The 21558-nt window shown below is 40.2% G+C and overlaps 1 protein-coding gene across 1 annotated transcript in view; it reads right to left on the reverse strand.

Moving 5' to 3' along the window:
• Window positions 1-8221: 8221 nt before the first annotated feature.
• EXT1 (exostosin glycosyltransferase 1) overlaps window positions 8222-21558 on the reverse strand; it is a 264728-nt gene continuing 251391 nt past the window's right edge. The window contains exons 9-11 of the mRNA NM_001168973.1: window positions 15959-16119; window positions 13469-13640; window positions 8222-8407 (exon numbers count right to left, since the gene is read on the reverse strand). Of these exons, the coding sequence (NP_001162444.1) occupies window positions 8222-8407; window positions 13469-13640; window positions 15959-16119 (519 nt within the window). The remainder of the gene's footprint in view (window positions 8408-13468; window positions 13641-15958; window positions 16120-21558) is intronic.

Consider the following 21558-nt stretch of genomic DNA (forward strand, 5'->3'; position numbering starts at 1 on the left):
CACAAGTGACATGGTACCCACGAAAACTGTTCCAACATCCAATAAGAAGGCTAATACCAGTAAATTGGTCTCTGCAAGGAAATGACAGTCACCTTTTTTTCTTTCTTAACCACTGAGGACCCCTTTGTTAATTTTGCCTCCCTGGACCCCAATTTATTTCAAACACTTTGGCTGCCAAACTGCAATTATCAAAAAATATTAAACCATAGACTCTTAGCAATTATAGCTCAGCATTATTTTCCCTTCGTTTTAACTACGTGGCAATTAACCTGGTGGCCAACCGAAAACAAATATACTAATTTCCTTATTTAAATTCTATATAGCTTTTTATTGGATAAGTTTAGATTTTCTACTCGTAGACTTTATATTGAAATATATTGTGAATATGCAGTGAAGATCTTTAAAATAGTTTTAACATTTGACCTACCAATTTCATGTTTGTTATTTATCCTAAAACAGTGGTCACAGATATGAACAAAGATTTATCTTGAGGAATATTTACCACTGTATTCATTACATTAAATTGTTGTTTAAATATTTACTACATAATAGTAAGAAATTATAAAACACCTAAATTTCCAAGAGCAGAAGTTGAGTGAAAAAATTATGAAATATAGGAAACGGCCAGACAATGGAGCACTATGCAGCATTAACATTTGATTAGATGAGATGATTTAATGACATGGAAATATGTTCCCTATATATAAGTTTAAAAAAATATGTTCTAAAATGACATATTTGGGGACCAGCCAAAATAGCCTCCAAGTCTCCCTCTTCATAGCTTAACATTTTTTCTACTCTAAGATGGGATGATATGATCCCGTCTGATTAAAGACACATTTTAGGCCTGTTTTACCAGCATATTTGGTCAAGGAAACCAAGTTATTTACAGTTTAGTTTGTAACACAAATTCAAACTTGGCAAATAATTTGCATATTGACAGGAGCATGCTTTCTTTCTTTATAAAATGTAAGTCACCAAGAAAGAAACAATAATTGGCACCTAAACTTCATTTCAGACCAGAGCTACCTCAATTACATTCCACTGAGTAGAATGAAAAACAGACCATCCCTCAAAGGCAGACCAAAAAAAAAAAAAAAAAAAAAAGTGACTTAGCACAATTTCTGCTGATGGATTGCTGATGATTGCTGAATGTTATGATGATTTCATGTTAAGAGGCATTAAAATGTGATTATAATTGAAAACCAGAAGTGCCTGTGAACTAGAGGGACCACAGTTTAATTTGGGTCAGTATTAAGGTCCTAAACATTAAACTAAGAATATTTCCTCTTCAACAGGTTAAAATAAACTATTTTGGCAAAATATTAACTATTACTAATAGGTAAAAACTACATACTGCTTGTACCAGGTGCTACTTTAAGAACTTTACATTTATTAACTCATTTAATCCTCAGGAGAGCTTTATAAAGTATAGACTACTACTTACCTGAAGAAACTGAGGCACAGAGAGATCAGGTAATTTCAATGAGGTCACAAAACTACGAAGACAAAGAGTCAAGATTCGACCCCAGGTGTTTGGGCTCCAAAGACTGTAATTTTAACCTGTAAACTTGGACAGTTTCATGTGTCTGAGGTCAAAAGCTAATAAAAACCTTGAATCCACTCTAGTAGGTGAGTACCTCTACTGTATCCTCTAAAGCATATTTGAGCCTAGAGGAGTACCCAGCGTAGTCTAATTTCTCCCCCAGTATTTTGAGTTCCTGCAAACCACAGAGGCTGCACAAAGTCAGGGGAGGCTAACGTAGAAGGACGCAGGCATCTACACATAACTTCTAGTTTTCTCATCTCACGAGTGGACTCAGTGGAAATGCTCAGACCATAAAGCAACATCATCTGTAATTGAGGATCGCTCAAGGTATCTTTGCACGCTATAGCATTCATTGAAACATCTGTGAGGTAGGTTGGAACCAAATTTAAAAGTTACTTCTCCAACCAGCCTCCTCATTTGTCCTCCAACTTGGAAATGATTCTACTGTTAGGCACACCCTGGGGCCAGATTTTACAAGTGGCACTATCATAACAGTGTGCCAGCTTAGGACCTGTGTTTACCACATTCCTTTCCGAGCCTGCTCTGATGACTTGCCTTGGAGTGGCCTTGTCCAAGCTCACCTTTTCATCTGCCTTGTTCAGTGCTCAGTAGGCAGTTGTTGTTCAGAAAGTCTTTGTAAGTAACTATTTTAAAGTCACCATTTTACAAAAGGACAAAGTGAAATACAGAACACAAAATGTGATTGATGTCATAAAGCAAATCGATGCTCCCAAATGCAATTTGCCATTTGCTCTCCTGTAAATATGTGAAATTGGTGACTTAATGTTTTTACTGTAAAAATGCCCAAAGAAAGAAAAGAGAGAAGAAGAGTAACAGAGCTGGGGGAGAGCTACCACTGGGATGGAAGGAGCGAGGGAGGAAAACAGGAGAGAAGGAAGGAGTATTGCAAGAACATAAAACCTTACTACAGTGGCCTTGAATCATGGAGCTGCAACACACCTGAAGCACTTAAAAATTCTTTTGAGAAATGCCAGTGTGATATACGCCTCGCAAGCCAGCAATTCATGAGCTCGATGCAGTAGTTGAAACCAAAGGGGTAATGGCCACAGCTGTCAGGATTCAGATGCTCTGGGGCTCGGCCCTGCCACTTTGTCCCAGCATTCATGCGAAGGAATGTTGTGAACTGGGCATATCACCACTGTTCACCCTGGCCTGCTTCCAACAGCACCAGCTGCATCTGGTCTGGAAGATGGCTGTGGCTGGCAGCCCCATGTTCCCCATAAGGCTGGGCGCTGGGCTGCAGCCAGGCTGGGAGTGCTGGCCCTACACCCAGCACACTCTCTGTCCAACCTTATCTGCCTGTCTACCCCAGAACCCCCAAGGAAGCTTGGCCTTTCCTGGCACACAGAATCCTCCTGAGAACTGGCGTCTTTCTGCAGTCAACAGAAAAGATGGAATGAAAACCACACAGATGAAAAGTCATGTCATTTATTAATAATTTCTTTTTTCTTCTATAAATTGGAAGGAAAAAGTCTTTGGTGACACTCTCTATAAAACAATCTATCTTGGATGGCGAAACCCAGACATAAAGTTACACAGGTCAGTGAAGTAAATCAAGATCTATGGCTTTGTATTTTCTCACACGCGCTCTCTCACACATACTTGAGGGCTTAATTATGCTAAGTCATTAATACTCTATAACAAATGGGGAAAACACTTCAGAAAAGACCTGTGGTGACACTACAAAAACATTGGCAACATATTAGAAAACTCTGTCCCAAATGTACATCGTATACAAAATAAGGTATACTTTTGTTTTTTGCGTTACAATTTGCCACCTAAAATAGTTCCAGTTTTTGATGTCTTTCTTTCTGCCCCTCAACATATCCTATACATATTGTTCTCTCAAAATAAGTACACAAGGTTCATTACATGGTAACCAGGTCATTTGCATGGCCCTAGTTTTAGTAATAGTTACAACCGAAAGGACAGGGATGTATTCCTGTAGGAGAAGAACAGAAAACTATTGCAGAAATCAAATGGCCTGAGGCCTAAAAGGCAAATCATTACAAAACCAGAGTGACTGAAAGGCTAGCCTGACTTGATTTTAAACAAGGGTGAGACTGTGCTATCCTGAGGGCTCAGCTTTCTCAAGAGTTGCCTTCTTCTCCTAGTTACTGGGCCATGTAAGTTCCAATTCTGGGTAGCTCATTGAGGTTCCTGATATAAAATGTATTGGAACTCTAGACCAGTGACAACTACAATCCCTACTAGGTAAAACTCATGGAGACAAAAGCCTTTGATTTTTGGAAAGGGCAAAAAGGGCAGAGGTGGTTTTGAGGAGTCACGTCCATCATTACAATTATGGTGTAAATAACAGCTTTTTTATCCAGAGGTTCTGTACAGTATTATTGAACTGATGGGAGAGACCACTATCTTAGGGTACTTAATCCCCCAAGCTTTAAAAAAAAAAAAAAGACGTGGGGCCAAGCATGGTGGCTTACACTTGTAATCTCAGCACTTTGGGAGGCAGAGGCAGGTGGGTCACCTGAGGCCTGGAGTTCGAGACCAGCCTGGCCAACATAGTGAAACCCTGTCTCTACTAAATATACAAAAATTTGCCCAGTATGGTGGTGCACGCCGGTAATCCCAACTACTAGGCAGGCTGAGGCAGGAGAATTGCTTGAACCCAGGAGGTGGAGGTTGCAGTAAGCTAAGATTGCACTACTGCACTCCAGCCTGGGTGACAGGGCAAGGCTCTGTCTCAAAGCAAAAAAAAAAAAAAAAAAAAACAGACTTGGTGTCAAAGAATAAACTAATCTCTTTATGCTGAAGTTCTAATACCAAGTGAGACAAGTTTAACACAGTGTGATATTAATGCTTATTTGCTGAGAACTTAACTCAAAACAACTTTGTCCCTGTAAGCATGCCTGAGAAAATGAGGCTGGTGGTGAAAGAAATTTCTTGGTTAAATCTGGCCAAGAATGACAAAACCATCTGAAAGGTTCTTGTCCATAGTCGCTGTAAATGGGAACTAGGTAAATGAATTCAGCAACTGGGGTCCTGATGTACTGGCTGCATGTTGATTATATTCACAATTAAAAGGCAGGAGCATTTTTATTTGAGAGTTCATGGCAATAACTACTACTTTTAAATACTGGAGCTCTCAGAGACCCAAGGGAACACAAGACACTTCCCAGGTCTGGGAAGTTTGCTTGGCTTTTGCATCCACAATTCAGCCTTGTCCAGCAAGAATCTCATTCAGATTCCAACCTAGTAAGGCTGTCTTTTCCCTGATCCCGCCCTCTAAACAGGTTTGTTCTTAAATCAAGTGCCCTGTTTTTTTTTTTTTTAATTAAAAAAAAAATAGTATATAGGCCTATTCACATTCATTCATCTCACCCCTGATTAAAGTTCAGTAACCTTTATGAAAGGCCACCAGCATAATATTCTTTCAAGTCACCAGGTATTTGAGAACCACCAAAATAAAGGCTAACATAGCCTACTGTAATGAAAATCAAAAGTCATTCTAAAAGGGAAATTGAAGGATGCAACCGGATTGATCCTTCTTTGAGCACCATTGGTAACAAGAAGAAATTAAAGTATAATGCACATAAGATTCCAGTAACAAGCTTTCCCTTTTTTCTGAAGCATCTATCTGAAAATGTGTTGATACGACCAGGTAGGCCCAACTAGCTATGCTATCTTTTGTGGTATGACTATTGTGATCATTTCATGGATTTTTCTCTACAGTCTCAAGTTTGAGCCACTTTGCTAGCTTGAACAAAGGTGATCCGTATTAATGTGTTGGTAAGCTTTGATATTTATAACCCTTTCATATAAATACATAAATACATAGCCAGCTTTACAAAAATTACTTTTAAGATCCTGTGTCTTAATGTGGAGCTGGGAAAAGATGCTATGTGGAAATCCATAAGTGGCTGAGTCCTCTAGAATTTCTGTAAGCAATTCATTATGTGGTTGGCACTGAACTCTTGCTTGGACCTTGGCTTCTCTCCAATGCAGCACATGTTAGCCCACTTCGGGACCCCTAGTTATCATTAAAGTTGACCAGGAGATAACTCCTGACACCCTACAGAGATGGCTATGATTTGTCAACTTGCTGCAATGCAGTACAACTCTTTCCTAACTGAATTAAAATTACATATTACTGTTGAGCTTCACTGATTTGTTAAGCATTGTTCTATTCCCAGTCTTATATTCCAAATGGGAGAAGAACACGCTAGCTCACATCCCAAAGAGATTTGCTCAGAGAATGACATAAAATGAAACTGTGGAGACTTAAAGTGGACGAAAGGTGTGTCATATCCTGTTCTTATTTATAATTACCATTATTCTTCACATGACACACGTTGTTTGTGGAAGACATGTGTTCTGTGAGCTTGGTGACAGGTCAGTCTGGCAAAGCAGGTCCTTGAATCCACTTGTGTGACTGACTGGTACAATTAGGGACATTGCTTTGCAAGCCAACATGACCACCTAAGTTTCAAGTTAGTTTTGGGGTCACTGAACAAAATATTGCATTTATTTTTTTGTAAAGGAGAAAGACACAAGAATAATTTGCCAATCCTGAAAAAAATAATTTAAATACACATTCGCAAAGGCCAAATGAATAAAGATTAACTGCTAATCTTTTAACTTACTGAGAAGTGCAGCTTAAATGACACAAAACCTATAAGACCAAACGTTTTATAGAAAGACACAAGTGCAAGTACCATGGACTTAATAATTATTTTTCAACAAATGCATAAAAGATAATCACATCTACTTAAGGGAAAATGTCACATGTTTGAGAATGGACTACGGATGGGTCCAATTAGATGAGAGAGGTATTTAGGGAGCTGTTCTGAGTCATGAGGCTGCAGAGAAAAGCCTCTCTTCAATTGAACTTCACTGTCTATGCACATCTGAAAACACCATCTGGATATGTGGGCCCTACTCCTTGTTCTGCAGCTAGGTAGCCTGTTGAGTCACCTCTCTGGAGTTCCGCAAACACTTTCATTCCTGTTTACAGCATCATCCCCAAGCTATCATTGCAAGTTCCTCTTCCTCTCCCAGATGTTTACAAAGAAAGGATGAGGTAAAGTCCACTGGACTTATGGTTTCCACTGACCTAAGATGGCCACTTGAAGCTATCAGAACAACATTATCTGATGAACTTTTCTTCTAAAACAAAACTGAAAATAAATGGTAAAGAAACATGAAATGTATGAGAGTTTGAGGGAGGGACTCTCAAGTGCTTATTGTTTATTCTGCATAACAAGTGGTAAAACTCAATAATATCTTTCTCTTCCCTGTTTTCTCTGGCCTCTTCCAAGTAGAAGAAAGCATTTAATATCAGAAGTCTCCATTTTTCATAATAGAGTTAGGGATATGTTTTTTTTTTCAGTTTATACTTAGAATTTAACAATAATTATAAGCCCAAGATAGCATTTTCAGGGACAGAAATGTTCTTTTCAGCAAGAAGCATAACTAAACTTCTCCACAGATTTAAAAATTAAAAGTACAAGAAACTGTATTCACATTTGTTGTTATTTTGTTTGCCAGATTCTTGCTCAAAACAATGTTTGACTGAAAATGGCATCAGGGTCCCAATGGCTAGACACCTCCTCAGTTACTCTGCAGCAATCCTCTTGTTCATTGGTGTGCATTTCCACCTTATTACCCCTGTTTCTTTCTCGATAGAGAAACTCTGAAACTTGAGATTTTCACAAACATTAAAGAGTTCATCTTGCAAATAATCTGTTCTCCCCAATATATTCATTCTTCCTTGGCTTCTAAACCAAAGCCTTTTCCCAGTGCTACACAGACTTAGGTCAATGGTTGAATCTATAACCGTGCCCACACCCCTGCAAGTATTGGGTTACTGTTGTGGGTCTGTATTTCCATCTCACTAACATGCTGGTGGGTTATCCAGATGATTCTTTGTGCAAACTGAACATTTCTTAATTATACTAGTATTTTCTTGGTACTAATACTAATTTCCCCCCACCCCCCAATGAAAAATGATTATCATATGTATCTATCTCAAACATAGAGTTTTCAGTTAGAACTGCCTACCTGGAAGTCGTCATACTTTCTTTCATGCAGCGACATTTTAGAGATAAAAGTTCAAGTGGATTTGAAGATTCGAAGTGGAAAACAATTTGCACTGGCAAAGTTGAATAATGACGTTACAACTTATGCTCAGCTATTTCTTGATAATGGGTAGAGTGACTTATTGTGTTTTCCATGAAGTCTGAACTTTTGAAACTGCAGGACACCCTACATGGCCATGACAATGATGTCTGTGGGAAAAGGAATAGCAGCTTTGAAATATTCACAACCAACACAATTTTGATTAAACAAAGAACTCTGGTTTTTAATAGTTTTGATCATTAAAAAAGTTTAAACCTGCATAGCAATCATTTCAAAAATAATTATTTAATGTTCCATAATTAAACTGTACACAACCTAGTCTTGGGACACAGAAGCCAGTGAGGTGAGTTTGGAGCAGTCCGGTGCAGTCCCAGGAGCCAGGAGTCGAGTTCTCATTGGCCTTTTTTTTTTTTTTTTTTGTCATTCGGCTCATCTAAGTTTTTGGATAGTTGGCACAATCTGGCTCTGCTGATGAGTGGATCTGCACTGGGAAGAGAAAGCAGCTTGACCCCCGTCCCTTCTCGCTTCCCCTCCCCCACTTGGCCGGATTCCTCAAAGTCGCTCAATGTCTCGGTATTTCTTCCTCAAAATAGAGACCTGGTCTTTAAAGAGGACGGGGTCGAGCCTCATCTGAGAGTGGATCAGCGGCATGTAGCCAAACCAGCTGGCAAACGTATTCATGCAGCTCTGTCGCTGGGCAAAGTGGTCAGGGTCAGCCCAACGGGAAGCCCGAGAAGTCTAGGGAGAAGGAGAGAAACAAGGATGATGATGAGAGAAATGCAAAGTGAGATGGAAACACTGCAGAAAATGAAGTCAGGCAAATGAGCGAGCAGCAGAGCTCGAGGTCTGCCCCGGCCACCAAGTCTCACCATCTATGCACCTGCTGAAAATGCAATCGCTGATGCTGGTTTTTCCCAAGGTATGCTACGTTCCTCAGCGTTAAAAACACAGTAACAAAGATTCATGTTGACTTTAACTCTCCAAAATTTATTGACTAATCCTCTGGTCAGTCCATGACTTAGCAACTGAAGCTCAAGTACTACAATGACTCAATTTAAAACTTCTCTTTGCTCTTGGGATCAGGTACTAAGATTAACGATGTGTTTATGCTTTCAAAGATAGTTTTCCAAATCCTTCCTGTTTACGTAGTTGATTTAGAAATACCAACCAACTTTGAGAAGTCTACCTTGAGAAGTCTATCTTTCTCTCTATCCATCACTTCCTCCCTTCTACTATCTCTTTACGTTTATAAGGGTCCTACTAAATCCTTTGTTAAAAGTTCACGTATATAGCTGAAGAACAAAATAGCACCTTTTACATGTCAGTCAAGGCTAGTGTTATGCAGCATCTAAAATTCCATTTTCTCTTCTGTAGCCTTCCCATTGACGTGACTCCATGAGGATGAGAAGGGGAGATTCAGTGGTAAATAGGGCATGTTGCTGTAAAACTAACTTTATACTAAAATCTCAAAATTCTGTTCTTCTCTTAACCCAAGAATTGTTGGCTTTCCTATTCAACTAAAACCCCCAAAGGTTACTTTTTAAAGGGCAATCAGCCCTCCAAAGAATCACTGCTCACCCAGAATAGAAAAAAGATTAACTTTCGACGAACAGAAAAGATGGCTACCATCTTTTTAGCTCTGTGTTGCCCCTAAAGTTGGTTAAATATTTTTAGATCATGCAAATGATTGGCATTGATTTAAAAAGAATGCCTAAAATGACTGGAGTGCTGAAATTTAAATAGAATGACTAAGCACATTGTCTTTAAATCCTTGTTTTTATGAATATGGAAAAGATGGGCTGCCCAATTATGGGGAAAAAACCCACAAGCCCATTTATGTCAATAGGCAACTCTTTAATGATGTATATGTATGCATGTGTGTTCAATGTGTTTGTTGTGCTCACATTGTTAGAAAAACACTTTCATGGGAAGATACATTTTAGTGTGAGAATCAGTAAGAGTCACTTTAAAATCCCAGTGTCAACATGCTCAAAAATAACACTGAAGATAAACACAAATGTCAAGTTTTCTCTGAACAGCAGAATAACAAACAAAACACTATTTGTAAAGTGTTTTCATGGAGTTCATTTGAATTTCACAACAATCTGGTGAAGTATCTACCCAGGTAATAATATCCCCATTTTATAGCTGAGGAAGCAAGTTCAAGAAAGTTAGAGTTATTTGTTCAAGGCTAGAGAGGGGCAGAACTCAAGCTTCATTCTTCAGCCTTTATATGAGGAGAACTCGATAAATCAGAGAAAGATATCAAATGGAGCTGACTGGTTGAGTTCATATCAGAGTAGACAGTCCTAAACGTAACTTGTGTTGACCCTAAATGGATATGGGTTTGTGGGCCTTTTTTTTTTTTTTTAAAAGGCAGAATCTCACTCTGTCACCCAGGCTGGAGTGCAGTGGCGTGATCTCAGCTCACTGCAACCTCCACCACCCGGGTTCAAGTGATTCTTGTGCCTCAGTCTCCCAAGTAGCTGGGATTACAGGTGCACACCACCACGCACGGCTAATTTTTGTATTTTTAGTAGAGATGTGGTTTTGCCATTTTGCCCAGGCTGGTCCTGAACTCCTGAGCTCAAGCAATCCGCCTGCCTTGGCCTCCCAAAATGCTGGGATTATAGGCATGAGCCACTGTGCCCGGCCTGTGGGTCATTTTTGATTGGCCCACTCATTCCCAAAGGGTGCCGTACTCAGGCAAAAATACTCATATATGCAACTAGAAACACTTTCTAGAGTTTACGCTCATTCTTATTTAAAAAAAAATTTTTTTAAGTTTCATTGAATCATTTAGGTTATCATTTTGCTTCTAGATGTTAACATTTATTCTGAGTCAACCAACATCTATTAGAAAAGATGTTTTTCTTATGTAATAAAAGCCTAATCTTAGAGGATGATATCCATTTACTTTACCAGTCATACAAACATTAAATAAATTACTGTGTATGATGGAAAGAAGGGGGGCAAATATAGTACCTGAATACACCTAGTTAGACCTAAGGTTAAATTTAGATTTTTCTGTAAAGATGTAAGAAATTACTAGAAATACTGTTTGGTAGAAATAGAATAATCTATGAAAACAGCACAAATCCACCCCATAAGAAGCCTTGTATGACTAGAGTTGCCTACTTACTGAGTGTTCTGAAGAACTCTGAGTAAAAAATATTTTTAAAATGTCATGTCTTTAGATAAGATAATATACAGTCATGCAGCACAAAATGACATTTCAATCAATGTTGGACCACATAGATGACTCTGGTCCCATATAACTGTAATACCCTATTTTTATTGTACCTATTCTGTATTTAGAAATATTTACATACAAAATATTGATCACTGTGTTACAGCTGCCTACAGTATTCAGTACAGTGACATGCTATACATGTTGTAGCCTAGGAGCAATAGGCTACAACATATAGCGCAGACGTGGAGTAGCCCTACACCATATGGCGCAGGTGTGGAGTAGCCCTATACCATATGGCGCAGGTGTGCAGTAGCCCTATACCATATGACGCAGGTGTGCAGTAGCCCTACACCATATAGCGCAGGTGTGGAGTAGCCCTACACCATATGGTGCAGGTGTGCAGTAACCCTATACCATATGGCGCAGGTGTGGAGTAGGCTGTCCCATGTAGGGCTGTGTAAGTACGCTTGATAATGTTCGGAGGGTGACAAGATCGCCAAATGATGCATTCTTCAGAATGTATCCTCATTCTTAAGAGATAAATAAAAATGTAAATAAAAATGTTTGGGCACATAATAGACGATACATCTTGCCTGAATTCGAATAGTCTCTCAGCCTTAAACATTCTTACAAATCCTCTTATCTGTTCTTTCCATAATTAGAAGGAAACAGAATTTTCCACCAGACTCTTGCTAAGGACAGTTCTTTCGTCATAACCAATACCTAGAACAGTACCTGATAACATACTAAGTACTAAATAACTTTTTATAAGCTTTAAATTATTTATAAACTTTAAATTTTTGCTTACTAAATTTAGTGAATGAAAAACTGTCAGCTTAACTGAGGCCTAGCTAAGATTTCCTTTGCAAAAGCTATATTTGTATATGTTTTCCAATGCCTGCAAACAATACTCTCTTTAACATTCGTATATGTTTTCCAAGGCATATGCAAATCCCCTCAAAATTGAACTAATATAACCAGGTTAAAGTATGTTCATTCAGATTAACCTCAATCCTGTTGGATACTCCATGATTTAACATGGGTGAATCTTAATGCTGTTTCTTAAGGTTTTTTATCTGTTTTTTCTTTTTCTTTTCTTTTTTTTTTTTTTTGAGACAGAGCCTTGTTCTGTCACCCAGGCTGGAGTGCAGTGGCATGATCTCAACTCACTGCAACCTCTGCCTCCCGGGTTCAAGCGATTCTCGTGCCTCAGCCACCCGAGTAAGCTGGGATTACAAGCATGCACGACCATGCCCGGCTAATTTTTTGTATTTTTAGTAGAGACGGGGTTTCGACATGTTGGCAAGGCTGGTCTCAAACTCTTGGCCTCAGGTGATCCGCCTGCCTCGGCCTCCCAAAGTGCTGGGATTATAGGTATGAGCCACTGTGCCTGGCCAAGGTTTTTTATTTCTTACATATAGTAGGGGCTCTGCTCAAGATGAATAAAGATAGATGAAATTCAGCATATCCAGATGGACCTGATACCAAGACACCGGGGTGTACAAGGACCAGCAGTGGAATCCACAGACCCTGGGATTCAATTCCCAGTGACAACTTGTGGCAATATGCTTAAATTCACTAGATACTAGTTTTCTTAGTTTTCTTATTTGTAAAAAGAAAATGTTGGATTCTATTTCCTTGAAAATATCTTTAATACTACAATTTTATAACTCAACACAATATTTTACTTCACTTTTATTTCACATATTATTTCAACTGTGTGAGGTAGAGTTCACCATTTCCATGTTAAAGATGAGTCAACTGAGTTTCAGAAGGAAACTGACTTGTCTACAGCTTATAAACGCTGATTCTAGAACTGAAAATTGAATATTGTGACTCCTGCTATGTCACCAAGACACAATTCAACTCAACTGCAAGCACCAAAAAACTGTGTTAAAGAGAGTATTGTTTGCTAGACATTAAATAAGGTACCTACAATCAACTTTCATAAGTTATTTGTAGGGCTTTAATTCTGCAGAGGGCCGAATATTTGTGCCCCCTAAAATTTATATGTTGAAGCTTAATTTTCAATGTGATATTTGCAGGTGACGCCTCTGTGGGATGATTAGGTCATGAGGGTGGAGTCCTCACAAATGGGAGCAGTGCTCTTATAAAAGGGACTCCAGAGAACTCTCTTGCCCTTGTTTCTACCATGTGAAGACACAATGAGCAGAGAGCTGTCTATGAATCAGGAAACGGTCTCTTGCCAGACATGAAATCTGCTGGTGCCTTGATCTGGGACTTTCCAGCCTCTAGAACTATGAAAAATAAATGTCTGTTATTTAAGCCACCCAGTCAATGGTATTTTTGTCATAGTAGCCCAAATGGACTAAGACAAACTCTAGAGACATATCTTTCTCATGTCACCTTAAAGATTATAGGACAGCTTTATATTCTTGGCATAAAGATACTCTTAACCTGTGTCCTCCTAATTATCCCTGCACCAATCATATACTCTTTCCTAGCTTTCAGATGTGGTTCATTTCTGGTTTCTCCTCATTATATGCTCCTGGGTGGAACATCTAGAGGTGCATGAGTCCTCATTACCTGGGGCTGAACCACCAGTGAGTGAAGCAAGGGAAGAGGGCTCTTCTACACTCACTTACCTGTCCCATCATTGTCTCCTTATACTGCTTCTTCTGGGTCACTTTGATTGGAGGCAATTTTGTCACAGCAGACACCAGGAAGTTCATGAGAATGTCCTCACAATTGGCCAATTGGTCCACCATGTTCTTCAGGCTGGCTGGCAGGTAATGAGAGTACAGGTAGTGATAATATCTGTAAAAATCAAAGATGGGTTTCACAGGGGGCCATTATCACATGATGATAAGTGGACTTCTGAGACAGAAAACACATACCCATTCTTTGAATCCCTAAACATGTCATGAATGGTGATGACAATGATAATGATGATGACGATAACTATCACTTCTACAGTACTTGTTATATACCAGATAGTGTTCTAAAGGGTTTTACAAGAAATGCTTCATCTAGCCTTCAGAAGGAGCCTACAAGGCAGGCTCTATTATTACTCCCATTTTACAGATGAGGAAACAAGGCACCGAGATACAGACATACAGACATTGCTTGCCCAGTCTAACTCTAATATCAGACTGGTGAGTTAGAAAGAAAAACTAAATACTTAGATGGCAAGAGAAGTTATTTACACATGATCTATATATTATAAAGCTGCTTAACAATTTTAATCATTGGCTTAATCAGAACTGTATTCAATATTATCCCTTGACTCTGAGTCCAACAATAGACTGTTCTATATTTGTGCCCTTAAACCATACATATTTCAATCCTGTTAGAGCAAAATCTGAATTAATGGGGTGGTCAATCGTAATAGAAAACCCATAATTAATTTGAATTATTTCTCATCCTACTGTTTTTAAAATGTATTTATATACATATAGCATATATTTATAGGAAAAATCATTTGGGTGAATCAGATTCTTTGAGTGGTGGTGGCAGAAGCAATAGGAACAATGAACTTTCAAGAAGTGAAATCTCGAGACCAAGAATCAGTCAGCCTAAATGTTTATGCCTTGAGCATTTCCAAGCTATCCCTGAGATAGCAAAATTCCCTATTCTTTACTAAAAAAGACTAAGGCAAGATTGGTGTGTTCACCTTTACTATGACAGAAGAGCGGGGATTTTGGTACTGGTTGAGTGGGGAATGTTATCTATCTACACTCGCTACTTTGGTAATCTTACTCCTGTCCCCTGGCTTTAAAGATCAAATATATGCAAACAATTGCCAAATTTGTATCTCTACCCGTGAGCTTTTTCCATATATCCTTTTGGATGTCTTAACATATCCAAGACTGAACTCCTATATTTTCTCTGGTATTTGTTCCATCTGTAGCTTTCCTCATCGAATCTTCCAGTGCTTCAGGTCAAAAGACTTGGAGTCATCAACTGTACATCCAGACTGTCTAGACATCATGCTAAATCGTCTTCAAAACAATCTGATCACTACTTACCACAGCCACCATTCACTTCCTGGTCCCAGGATCTCACCATCTCTTGCCTAGATAATGTCAATCACCTCCTAATAGGGCTTCCTGCTTCAACTCTACGTCTCTTATAGCCTCTTATCAACATAGCATCCACAGTGGATGCATAAAAGAAAAGGTGGATTTCTCCTCCCTGTTCAAACCCTGTCCTCCTCCCCTGTCACTTAGAGAAAAAGTCAAGTCCTCATGATGGACATCAAGGTCCTGCCGGATTTATCACTGTGTTAAAACTGCCTATAGCATTCAGAGTACGGTGACATGCTGTACATGTCGAACCCTGTTCAAACCCTGCCCTCCTCCCATATCACTTAGAGAAAAAGTCAAGTCCTCATGATCAAGGGCATCAAGGTCATGCATCCATGCCCCCTGACTTTTCTGACTTCCTGTCACCCATTCCACCCAGTCACAGTGGTCTCCTTGATGGTTCTCCAGTATTCTGCCTCAGGGCATTTATTCTCACTGTTCTCCTGGCAGAACACTCTTCCTGCACATATCCTCTTGACTAACTTCCTGTCCTTCAAGTCTGCTCAAATCTCACCTGCTCAATTAGAATCACCCTGGACACCCCCAATCTGCCCCATCTCCACCTTCAGAACTCCTGATCCTTTTCTATACTTTGTCTTTTGTTATATCACTTATTTCCTTAATAAACTATGGAATTATTATGTAGACTATCTTCCTTTGTTAGAATGTAAGACCTGCATTGTCAAGGAATTTTTTCTACTTTACTCAATGATGAATCCCAAGCACCTCGAACAGTGCCCTTGGGTGCTGACTTAGGTATTTCCTTTTGTTGTTGTTATTCTAAATATTCAGCTACCTAATATGCCCTGAGTGTATTTTCACACTTCAGACCAACTGAAAATGTGACTCTACCATAATTTCTGGAAATGAAATATGCCAAGAGGTTTCGGTTTCAAAAACACACATTTGACACATTAGCAAAACTTAAGTGGGGATACAGACTAATTTTCCCTGATGTTGTTAACAAGATTTGGCCTTGGTTCCTGTTTATGCGGCAGCCAACATAAAAAGCTACGTAAAGTCTGTAAGAGACATGTCCAGATTCCTCACTTGTGGTAAATAGCAGCTCCTGTCAACACCATGGAGTAGTCGTTCGTCCACTTTGACGTGTATCCCCACCGCTCCTTAGAGTTATCCCAGAAGTGGCTACGTGCGGGGTACCCCACAATCCTCTCGGGGAAGCTCTGCCACACTGTGAAGGCAAAATCCACCTGCAGGCAGAACACAAGCCAAACAAGCAATCAACAGCGTTAACAAATGTCAACAAAACATGACCTTCCCCCCACTAATTCATAATGCAAAATCCTGGGACTGTGGCGAAACATTAATTCTATGTATTCATCACCAAATTAAACTGACTGCTTGACATTTTGCCCCATAATTATGCACATTTTAATGTTTTCTGTTAAAGAAACTTCAGATTAGTGTGGAAATGAAAGGAAGAAAAAACATTTGCTGATATGCCCTTTAAAAATCCAGTCTGTTCAAGCTAAAACATAAGTCGAAAAAGCAGTTGCTTCTTTTCCCCCTTCCTCAAAGGTGCATGTGACCTGATTCACATGAGACACAAACACATCTGTTTTATAAATGAGAAATTTCCCATGCATATCCAAAGAATGAATATACAACATATATCACACCCAGCATATAGCAAAGCCAAAGTGCCTAAAATAAAAGCACCCTCTTAAGAGTAAGAGAAATGACATTTGAAAACACAACAAGTTCTAACAGGAATACAGAGCAGATATCAAAAAGAAAACATAATTCAGGCCTCTTAGGCTTGAAGATGCACAGTTTAAGAGAAACGAGAAGAAAGCATCCACAGCGAAAATCACTAAGAATAAGTGGGGACAAGGCCAACTGAAGCCACAGGATTATTTTAAAGGAAATGCAGCTAAATGTCTTTCCAGTGCTTATAGTAGCCCAAAGCAGGTACTTCTGAACCTGCTATAAACCAGCACTTACAGTTAGCAAATGCTCTGTTTTCAAATGCATAAACTCACTTCTGATTTCTATGCTCATTTGATGAATGGTAAGTCAAAATAATAAACAGAAAATAAAAATAACAAAAATAGTGCCAGCAAACCATCATATAATGCTCATAATTGTGAAAAGCTTATAATACAACAGGCGCAGCTATAAGTGCTTATCCATTTTAACTCATTCCATCCTCACAATACCCCTGGGGCTTTTACATTCTTCAGTTTACAGAAAGGGAAACTAAGATATTATAAGTTCAAGTAATTTGCTGCACTAATAAGTGGCAGAGCCAAGATTCAAACTCAGGCAGTCTGGTTTCAAATGTGCCATGTACTATATCATAACTTCTCTTTTGGCTCTGTTACTCTAGTGTTAAAAGCAACTTGTCTCTTTTTTCTTTTGAGACGGAGTCTGGCTCTGTCGCCCAGGCTGGAGTGCAGTGGCCGGATCTCAGCTCACTGCAAGCTCCGCCTCCCAGGTTTACGCCATTCTCCTGCCTCAGCCTCCCGAGTAGCTGGGACTACAGGCGCCTGTCACCTCGCCTGGCTAGTTTTTGTATTTTTTTTTTAGTAGAGACGGGGTTTCACCGTGTTAGCCAGGATAGCAATTTGTCTCTTATACAGGTTATGATTCACCTCATAATCTTTGCCCTATCTCTTCTTGATAAGCAATACAAATGGAAATTTCATCTGTTCTGCAAATATTTTGAGTCCTGGCACTGTGATGGTAGCTGGGGGAGTGAGTGATGCTGCTAAGTCCAGGTCCTACCCTCTCAGAGGTTCAAAAGCAGGACCTGTGATGGTTAATTGTACAATGTGACTATACCGTGAGGTGCCCAGATGAAACATGATTTCTGGGTGTGTCTGTGAGGGTGTTTCTGGATGAGATTAACATTGGAATCTGTGGGTTCAGTAAAGCACACTGTCCTCACCAATGCAGATGGTCAGTACCCAGTCATCTCAGAGCGTGAATACAAAACAAAGGTGAAGGAAGGAGGAATTCATCCCCTTTTTCTTTTTGCCTGCCCAATGAGCGGGGACATCTAACTTCTGTTGCCCTTGGGCCGGGATTTACATCATTGGTTCCCTGGTTCTCAGGCTGTAGGATTCTGTCTAGAATTACACCAGTAGCTTTCCTGGGTCTCCAGCCTGCAGATGGCAGATCGTGAGATTTCCCGGCCCCCAGGATTGTGTGAGCCAATTCCTCATAATAAATCTCTCTGTCAGAGTATGTATGTATGTATGTGCATGTGTGTGTATATATATATGTATATATATAATATATATAATATATATATTCTATTGATTCTGTTTGCCTGAAAAATCCTAATACACTGCCTTATCTTTAGATAAGGAAGACTTAAAAATATGGCCTGTTCCCCAAAACTATAACGTCCAGAGGGGGCCAGGCATGGTAGCTCATGGCTACAATCCCAGCACTTTGGGAGGCTGAGGTGGGCGGATCATTTGAGGTCAGGAGTTTGAGATGAGCTTGGCCAACATGGTGAAACCCTGTCTCTACTAAAAATATAGAAATTGGCTGGGCGTGGTGTTGCACGCCTGTAATTCCAGCTAGTGGGGAGGCTGAGGCACAAGAATTACGTGAATCCAGGAGGTGGAGGTTGCAGTGAGCTGAGATGGTGCCACTGCCCTCTTATCCTGGGCGGCAGAGCGAGATTCCATCTAAAAAAAAAAAAAAAATCCAGAGTTGGGGGGGCGGGGAAAAAATCCAGAGTGGGGGAAAAAACAGGAAAAACAGGGTGGTGGAACCGACATTAAGAAAGTTTGGTAGGGAGCGTGTTAGCTCAAAGTTAAAAGATAGCAGAGGATGGGGAACATCTGCCAGAAAATTGAAATTGGGTTGTGATAACCTGTACCTTTTCACTAGTGGTCAATACTAATGGCGCCAACGATGGGATAGTATATTATGTTGCCTGTTGTCAAAGGATCAGCCTGCCTGACAGCACTCTTTGGGGTTTTCTATTATTCTTTGAAAAGGTAACACATGCACCAGCAACTACTACAGAACCCAATGGGGTGTTCTCATCACATGAATTTCTTACTATCTTAAAGCTGTTTCAAGTCATTTCAAAGGAACTCAAAAGTAAATTCAGATAAAACTATGATTCTTGTGATAGCGCTGCTTTCACGCAGATTATTAACACATCAAAGAAGGCAAAGGTCAGTTTAAGGCCCTTTCTCTGAAAAACCAACATCTGTTTTCTTTTGAGCAGCGTCTGCAGCAATCCAGATAAATGTAAATAACTATAAACCAACTATAATGCCCTTTATAGGATGCTGCTTAAAAATCTATCCTCAATGCTGCAGAGAGACATTTAAACAATCTGAGATCCTTAGAGAGGAAAAAAAAGTGAACCAACATCTATTCACCTAAAAAAAGAGAAAAGAGAAATCCTTGCCCAGGACCATTTTAGGCAACAGAACCACTCCACTGATCAGCAGGCGAAAGCAAACCAGACTGCCAGCCTCTTAGATTTACATATCATTTTCAACCCACGTTGACTTCTAATTACTTCACATACAACACATGTTCCTCCCAGCATGCACTGAGTGGTTGGAATTGCTATTCTTTGAAAAGAAATTCACCAGCATGAGGATGCATCACAGCAGTTGAAAGTTATTTCACCATGGGATAGGGAAAAACAAATCCTAGAGTGAGACTAATTGCCTTGTGCCCAGGGGAAGATAGAAGATGAATCAATACTTCAGGTCATAGGATGATTAAGGTACATGCTGTAGTTGTCTTGACCATTTGTTGCCCCATGGCGGTGTGCTGCTTTGCCTGTGTTTGCCCTCCAAAATCCACTGTCCACTCTTCTTGTCTTGCCCTGTGCCCTCGGATAACGGACCCCTAATGACTGCATCACCTGGTTGGGTTAGGTCAATGGGAGTCACCAGCAGGAAAATCGAGACAGGACAGAGAGAGAGGTCAGTGTATCTCTTCACTGCTCCCTCTCTCCTTTGCCATTAGAGTTCTGGCAGTAGCCATGTCCTTCCATGATCATAGCACTTGTAGAGCAGACTCTCCTTCCTAGTGCCATCTCCCAGGGCCTTTGAAAGAAGGAATTCCTTCTCTCACTCCTTCAGGCCAAAGGGAAGAGCTGCTTCCTGCTGTCATTACTTACCAGGTACCTCATTCTCTCTTATGGGATCTTTTAACCCCATCTACATCTCCCTAAGGAATCCAAAGTTCCTTCATTTGAATCATCTGATTTGAATTCAGTTTGTTGCCAGGATTCAGATGCATATAGCCTGGAACTGTGTAACTGAAGTACCTGGCATGGAGACCAGGATAAAGAAATCTCTCAATAAATACTTGTTGAATGAATGTGTTCCAGTTTCCCTTGCAGAAAGTGGCAGAAAAATGCAAGCCGGAGACACCTGTACCCTGTATTCCATAGCTATCTTTCCCTTTGAATGTTAAGCTTATCAACATCCCTTCCTCCTGCCAACCTACACATGACACAGTTGGCGGTGTGCCCACCTTGAATCCCGAAAGCATGCATCCCCCACCCTGCCCAACCACTCATTCAACAAGTACTTATAGAGCTTTGGCTGCATAGAAAGCATTTTAACAAGGTGAGGCCCAGGACATTTTGTCCTGGGATTATTTAGGTTGCCCTTTGACATGACATCTATGCAACGCCATCTAATGGCACCTCGAAAGCATCTGTGGAATTTCTTTTCTTGTTTGTTTGTTTGAGACGAAGTCTCGCTCTGTTGCCCAGGCTGGATGGAGTGCAATGGTGCGATCTCGGCTCACTGCAAGCTCTGCCTCTTGGGTTCAAACGATTCTCCTGCCTCAGCTTCCTGAGTTGGTGGGACTACAGGTGTCTGGACCACGTCTGGCTAATTTTTGTATTTTTAATAGAGACGGGGTTTCACCATATTGGCCAGGCTGGTCTCGAACTCCTGACCTTGTGATCCACCCGCCTCAGCCTCCCAAAATGCTGGGATTACAGGCGTGAGCCACTGCGCCCGGCCTCATCTGTGGAATTTCAAGAAGGAGACACTGAGTCCACCTGCCTAAGCCAACAGTGAGTCCTGGCTCTGTGGGCAGCAGGCCATTAGAACTAGACTGGTGTCCAGGAAAGCGCAGGTTACACTGATGTTTACATTAAAAGGAAAATGACTGTGAACAAAAAGGAAAAAAGAAAGGGAGGGGAAAGGCTTAAGTAGTTGCGTCTCCATGCTTTTTAGTAGTTGCCATTAATAATGTATTTCTCATATACTCCATTTTTATATAGCTGTCTTTTGTCCCCTGCATGGTTTAAAGGAAGGTTTCAGAGATCAATACTCATTCGAGTTGTAAAAATTGGTTTTCTACCATATCTATCTTTCCTCCTCTCTCTCTCCTCCGCACGCATTCTTTAGGCAATCTTATTTTTGGCACAAATACCTGAACATCTGAAATAGGAATCTCCATCACAGCCTTAAAGTGAAACCGTTTGCTCTTGTATAGGTGAAAGAAAATGAGCTCTTTAAACCAAGACAGAAAAGCTGCCTTTAGAGCCCCAAATAGAGTCTCCCAATTGAGACAATAGGACACGTGGAGAGGAATGGGATTGTCGCCTCTGGACAGCATGGTTTCAACATAATGCAGAACAGGCACCCTCCCCCTTCCCCTTGGTTCTGCACGCCTGCCCACAA

The sequence above is a fragment of the Papio anubis genome, chromosome 8, assembly GCF_008728515.1.
Source record: "Papio anubis isolate 15944 chromosome 8, Panubis1.0, whole genome shotgun sequence".
NCBI lineage: Eukaryota > Metazoa > Chordata > Mammalia > Primates > Cercopithecidae > Papio > Papio anubis.